Source organism: Calypte anna, chromosome 12, assembly GCF_003957555.1.
Source record: "Calypte anna isolate BGI_N300 chromosome 12, bCalAnn1_v1.p, whole genome shotgun sequence".
In the NCBI taxonomy this organism is placed as follows: Eukaryota; Metazoa; Chordata; class Aves; order Apodiformes; family Trochilidae; genus Calypte; species Calypte anna.
In genome coordinates, this window is record NC_044258.1 from 10,257,980 (window position 1) to 10,264,812 (window position 6,833).

Consider the following 6,833-nt stretch of genomic DNA (forward strand, 5'->3'; position numbering starts at 1 on the left):
CCTTTAAATTCCAAGGGCATGGTAAGTATTTCCTCCTTTTTATTGGGATAGGAAGCAAGAAATGCATGGGGTGGGGCCAGGCTTTATCTCCCTCAGGGGCATGGTGCTGGGGTAACACAGATGTTTAGCTGCAGTGTCAGTGCCTTCCTGCTTGCCAACAGCCAGCACCACCAATGACATCTTTTTGATGTCATAACCTGACACATCTAGGAAAAAACCTGACCAAGTGTGGGCAGGATGTGTTAAACCTGCAAGTGCTGAGCTGAGGGACATGAAAGCTGATTTGTTCATATGGACTTCTTTTCTGAGCTACTCTCTGCTCTCTTCTGGTTGCAGGTGTATGTGGAAGCCTATCACGCCCTCCACAAAGAGCTGCCTGAGGTATCTACTGCTGTCTTCACAGAAATACTGACATGGATTGGCCAGAAGATCTCAGAACCTGGGGAGAGCAGCCAAACTTAAGAGCAATTGTTTTTGCACCTTGTACTGGGGTTTTCTGGTAATCGATGCTTCTCTTAATGGAAGTCTCTCCAGAAAAGGTCTAACATAGAGGGACTCTTGGGATATTTTATCATGCACAGCTTAAGGGGGGGGGGGGAGGGGGGAAGAGGCACAGGGTGGGGCACTACTCGGTGATGTAAATGGCCATTGCCCTAATCTGGGGAAGAATTGATAACTGTAAGGGCAGTTGTCACAGCTCTCCAGGTTGGGTGATTTTACTGAAATGCCCCTCATCCACTAAACTTCCCCTATCACTTCCCCTTCTCTGCTTTTGCTGGGGTGACAGGGGTGTATTTATACTGCAATAATTTTTGGTATGTTAAAGAAGCCAGTATCTTCCACTTAATGGTTTTAATTCCACAGTCCCTTCCCTGGCCCCACCATTCAGTACCTTAAAACCCCTGGGTCCTTGAGAGGAGAGCAGTATGGAGGTGCTGGGTATGAAGAAGAGGCTGAAAAATGGGAGCTGACAGCTCCCTGAAGGTGAAAGGCTGGTTTTCAAGGTCAGAGCTCTTTGGATACTGCCTTCATAAGCAGGGCAGGGGAGAGTATGAAGAGAGTCTCCTGCATGTCCTCTATGAGTTTGCACTTGGGGAAAGTGTGTTGAGCAGCTCTTTAATTTTCACCATCAGAGGAGGATCCCAGAGGGAAGAGGAAGAACATGCAATCAAACCCACTCAGCACATTCAAAACCCATGCTTTTCCCAGTGCCAAACCCTATCTCCTCTGCAAGATGAACTATGCTATAAATATTCTTGGGGGCTGCTTTCTTAATTTCTTTTTTTTTTTCTTTCTCTTGGAATTAATCACTTATGCTACTGAAACAGCAAAGTTATAAGAGAATATATAGTAATATAATATATGATGTATATAGAGGTGGCTGGGAGCTGGGGAAGAGGTGGGAAGAGAGTCTAAAGAAGGGGTTAATTGTTCCTTCTCTTGGCAAGGAATAATGTTGTCCTATCAGGATCCAGTCCTCTCACCATAACTTTACAGTCATAATCTGTTGTTTTCCTTCATCAGTTGGAAAATATCCTGAAAATAATGCTGGAGAGAAGCAGAGCATCTGGTAGGTGGGGATTAGCAGTGGGTGTCCTCATGGTCCACTGGTTTAGCAGGAGGCCCACCCCATGAACAGAGATCTCATCCAAGCTCACCCCAATCTCCTCATAATCAGCATAAGCACCTCTGGGGCAGATCAGAGAGCAGAGGGGCTGAGCACATGCCTTTGAGCACCATGAGGATCTGAAGGCAGACTATAGGATGGCATCATTCATCCAACATATATCTTGCTGCACTTGGAGCATCCAGGGGCTTTGGTGTACAAGCCACCATGCAGGAGCTTGTGAACAGGTCCAGTGGTGCAGATGAGCCAAATCCTAGAGCTGCCTGAGTCCCTGGTAGCAGCAGGGCCAGAGGAAAGACATAAGACCCCATTTACAGAGGCATTGTATTGATAGTTTGTCCAGGGTGATGGCCCCAGTTATAAATACACTTCTTGGCATTCACCAAAGGGAATGGCTTTAATCTGCACCTCTCTCTCCAGTTTTGCAAGAAGAAAACACCTGCAAATGTTGCACTGTGAGAGAGTGGGGCATCCCCCCAGTGACAAACCAGCCCCTTATTGCCTTCCCCAGCGGCAGAGGGAACCATCACTGTTCCTTGTGCCACTGCTCCCAGGGCTGGATCTCACCTGCCGCAGTTGTGGAGGGGGTCACTCATCTCTCCTCCCCTCTTGCCCCAGTTCTGGCAAGATTCAGGAAAGGGACCTTTGTGCAATAACAGTCAGAATCAGGGCTTGGTCCCATTCAGTCCCAGCAGTGTGGATGGATGAAGGATGTGTGCATACAGGTTACAGCCTTGTGGTGTCCCTAAGGGGCCCAAGTCAGGAAAGCTTTTGTGCAGTTGATCCAGCACTTTCATATTTGTATTTTCTTGCCTCTCAAGAGAGGGATGAGATGTAGTTCTTCCAGCAACATCAGCTTTTGATTCACTCTTCAGGGCAATCAGCTGTTCCCATGATCCCCAGCTAAACCACTGGTGACACTTGCTTTGGGAAGGAGGTGATGCAGAGTTGCCCACTCTGTATCTCTCAGCAGCCTGGCTTGTTGTAACTTCCATTCCCCAAGCAAGATCCCTCCTTGCCAGATGTTGCTGGGGAGAGACAGCAAGAGGAGAAACACTACAGTGGTGATAAACCTCACCTGCTGCTTCAGCTGGAAGGGGAATCACGTAGGCGTGATCCAGGCATGACAGGCATTGCAGGGGTGGCAGCAGGATGATGATTTAAGGATGGGATTTTTGAAAGCACTTTTCCCGAGGAAGCCAGGAGGAGCAAATCAATGCCCACATTCTTTACATCCTTTCCCAAATTGACAAGCACTTTGGTAGGGAAGTGACCCTTCAGCAGAAAGGTCAGAGCCTCTCTGCTCCTTCCAGCCTGGCTTCAGGGAGAGGAAGGTCCATGGTCAGTGCCTTTGATGAAATGTGTCCTTTCACCCAAGAATTATCTGCAGCTCACCAGAAAGAAAAAGAAACCAGTCACATTGATCTAGGGAAGGCTTGTCCCTCTGTCTAGCTCAGCAATGGCATGTGGCCTGGGGAAGCTGTGTTTGGAAATGAGGTTACCAAACAAAAAAGTTGAAAAAACAACAACAATAAAAAAACCCTAATAATCCCCAAGCCCCTAGCACAGCAGGGGTTACAGCCCCCACTCAGCCAGTTTTCTTAAGAATTACCTTCTAGGAAATGAACACAAGGAAACCTACCCAAAGAAATCCTTCCCCAAGAACTGGGCAGCCTTCCCCAAGAACATAGCTCCTGGTAGGCTGCTTAGCTGTGCGGGAGCAGCCCCTGTTTGCAAGTGGGGAGATGAGCCCAGAGGGAAGGAACCAGGAGCAAACCACCCTGGGTGAGCTGAGATGTTGTTTGCACCAGCTGCAGCTCAGCCCTCCCAGTTCAGCTCCCACTGCTGGTGCTGATCCCTCACCCTGCCCGTAAGCTACTTTATATTGACCCAGTTAGGTTTCACCATGTCCCAGAGGAATTCTTCCTTCACTGACCCGATTAGTAACGAGCAGAGCTGCTGCCAAGGGAAATGTAATTATGCTTTATTTCCAAAAGGCAGGTACCATTTGCAGGGAGCACAGACAGCCTTAGGAACGTCGCTGTGCAGAGCCACACCGGAGACCGCTCTGCCTTTAGGGATGGGTGGCACTCCTGACTGAGCAATAGCAACGTGTAACTACTGTATATACCACCACCTGTAGCACTGAGAGACCATTCCCCACTGCCCAGGCCATCACATTTTCTATTTAGCCTGTTCTTTTTATACCACTCACCTTAGGCCACTGCCAGCACACACTCATGGAGATCACACTTAATTTTCCGAGTAATTTCTGAGCTTGTCTCTCTTGTTCCATTGTGCTCCAGTTCAATAAAATACATTTATAAATATATATATATACATATATAAAAACATATATACATACACATGTATTTTCAGTGGGAAAAAAAAAAACATATACAAGTTTAGGATTCTTAAAGGAATACAATGTATATTGCAACTAATAATAAAGTTATGTTTTCTGAACAGAGCGTGGCTGAAGGCATCATTGGTGACTGCCATCCATCCTGAGGGTGAGCAGAAAAAGGCAGAAAGTTATTAAATTGTCATTGGCTTCAGCCAAATGGTTTTGCTGATAGTATTTGCAAATGGTTTTGCCTTCTGGTTTTGCTGAACTGCCAGCATGGCTGGCACCTGCTCCCCAGCCACTGTGCACCAGGGGTCCAGAGGCAACCCAGCCTCATGGAGGCCTGAGATTCCCCTTTCTGGCTCCTGTGTGCATCCCATCCTGCAGTTGCCCTGCACCAAAACACACCCTGGGGGGCACGTGCATGACTGGCACATCCCAGATGCCAAATACTGACCTTCACAGATCTGTTACAGCAGCCAGCATGGTGAACTCTTCAGTCAGCAGAGCAAGATAAGTACTTTCCCTGTGTGTGCTTTCAGACCTGAAAGACTGTTGCTTAACTGCATGCATGACTGGAAAAGATCACATAAAATCAGGAAAAAAGAAAAGCCATCTCCGGGAAGGAGCTGTCACACCAGCACCTTGAACAGCTGAGACTGATGAAGTAGCACAGCAGAAAAAGCTTTCTGGACAACTCACCTGAAGCATTTTCAGCTTCTGAATGAAAGCCTTGGGAAAAGGGAAAGACATTGAACTTGCCACCAACAAACTTCTTTTAAAACTCCTGGGTAAAAATTCAGTTTAGATCCAGGGAGGAAGGGGGTGGAAGGAGTTCTAGAGAGCAGATTGCTGGCTCCTACTATGGAAGCAATCTTAATAAAATTCATAAAAATATTGGTGGTTCTGCTACGCTTTGCCAAGAATGTGTTAGAATAAAACCTTCTGAGCAGAAGGGAGATATGTCATCTCAGCCTTGATATGGAAGATCAGCATTCATCTCCTAAAGCATATCTCAAGGAGCAGTAAATAAAGCACTTACTTGGCCTTCCCTCCAGAACAGGTCTCTGCACAGCCTTGCTCCCATGGTTCATCACTTCTGCAGCCTTTTACAAATGGTCCTGGGATGACCCTGAATTGCAAAGCAGTTGTAGGACAACAGAATAAAGGAAGCATTTTATTCTTACTGCGGTTTAAATGATAACCCAGTGTGACAGATGAGCTCAGTTTTCTCCCTAGCAAAGCTGTATCAAATTACTTTGGATTGTTTTGAAATGACCAACCCCACCCTACCTGAAGCCCATGAACTGATGCATCAGGCCAGAGCATTCCCTTCACCTCCCTCTCTCCTAACCCACCATGCCAAAGCAGCAGCCTTGGGTTTTGCCATTCCAGCCAACAGAAGGGAGAGACCCACAGGCAGAGCTGCAGCCAGGAAGGAGCAGATCTCACTCTTCAGTCATACTCTCTTTCCCCTCAAGCTTGCTCTGCTGGTAACAGGAGGAGCTCTCGCATTCATTTCTCAGAGACAGGAAAGCTCTTACATTCATTTCTCAGAGCTTATTTTGGGAACCAAGCATCCAGGCCCTAGGGATCAGAGCAAGCTCTTTGCACGGTACTGATCTGCCTGTCTCCTGAAATGCCCTCCAAACCTTGCCCTGAACTTGGAGCCTTATAAAAAGTTAACCACAGCTAAGAAAAGTGACAGGCAAGTGCATGGTTGCCCCCTTACCCAGGTGCTGATCACAGAAGGTCACAAAGCTGGGCTTTGCCTTTGGGGGCCATAGCTGCACCCACCTGTGGCTGCTGTTCCCTAACAGATCCTCTGCCACTCTGCAGCCCTTGTGTTGATTTTTGCCAATAACCCACCTCAGATTTCCAACCTAAAACCACAGAAACCATTTGCAACTCTCTAAAAGGGGCTCTCTGCTCTTCTCCCTTCAGCACTTCTTCAAGGCTGAACCAGTGCCTGCATTCAGAACAGCCCCCCGAATGACAAATGGTTTGCCACTGCGGCCTCCATTAATAAATCTGTTATGTCGGATCTGTTTTAGCTTAAGAAAGTTAAACAAAACCCTGCTCTGCCAGCATACCCACCCCCTGTGAGCAGAGAACCAAGCCAAGCCTTGCCTCCCATCACCTAGCTGGGTTCCCTCATCCCTGGGAGCTGGGCATGGACACAATCCAGCTCCCCAGGCTGACAGCCTTCAGCAGGCTGCCCCCAGCCAGAGAGAGGAACTCGGTGTCACCCTGAGCAGACGAGTCTGTCAGCACACACCGACTGCAAGCTGTTACGTGGGAAGGTGCCATCTCCACAGTTTGACCATGACTGTACCAATATAAAAGCTCAAGCCTCTTAAAGAGGCCCATGGTTTACTCCAGGCTCTTGCAGCACAACAATACTGCTTGTTCTACCTCAAAAACCTGGGAAATGCTTGAACTTCTCCAAGCCCAGTTCCTCCCTTCCACACTATTACCCACTGGGACTCTATCAGCTTTCCCGCCAAAAAGCACACGCTCCTGCGTATCGCCTCAGGGCCTGGATCCTCATCCCCTCAATGCCAGTCACGTTCTGAAGTCAACAGGGCTGGACACAAAACTGCTGCAGACACCCAGACATACAAGAAGGCAAAACAGAAAGTAAGTATTTGTGTCCTCAGAGAGGAAGGGCTGCCCTGGTGCTTCAGTGGACTTTGAGGCTTTGGAGCAAACGCGCTTCAGAGGCTCTGGGACTGCACACAGCAACTCAGAGTAATGAAGCACAGAGGCTGAGAAATCTGCATTTAACAGGCAGCAGTGACAGAGAAACAGAGTGAGGAGAAGTAGGGACAAATCAAATGCCAAGGGTTGCCCAGAACC

General features: G+C 48.0%; 1 protein-coding gene across 3 annotated transcripts in view; it reads left to right on the forward strand.

Moving 5' to 3' along the window:
* MGLL (monoglyceride lipase) overlaps positions 1 to 4,095 on the forward strand; it is a 98,358-nt gene extending 94,263 nt beyond the window's left edge. For 2 of the 3 annotated variants that reach the window (XM_030458460.1, XM_030458462.1), the window contains one exon: positions 337 to 4,093. In XM_030458460.1, coding sequence (XP_030314320.1) covers positions 337 to 462 — 126 coding nt within the window. In that variant the 3' untranslated portion in view covers positions 463 to 4,093. Of the gene's footprint in view, positions 1 to 336 lie in introns of all 3 variants that reach the window. The other variant, XM_030458461.1, reaches the window with a different exon arrangement.
* Positions 4,096 to 6,833: the final 2,738 nt, after the last annotated feature.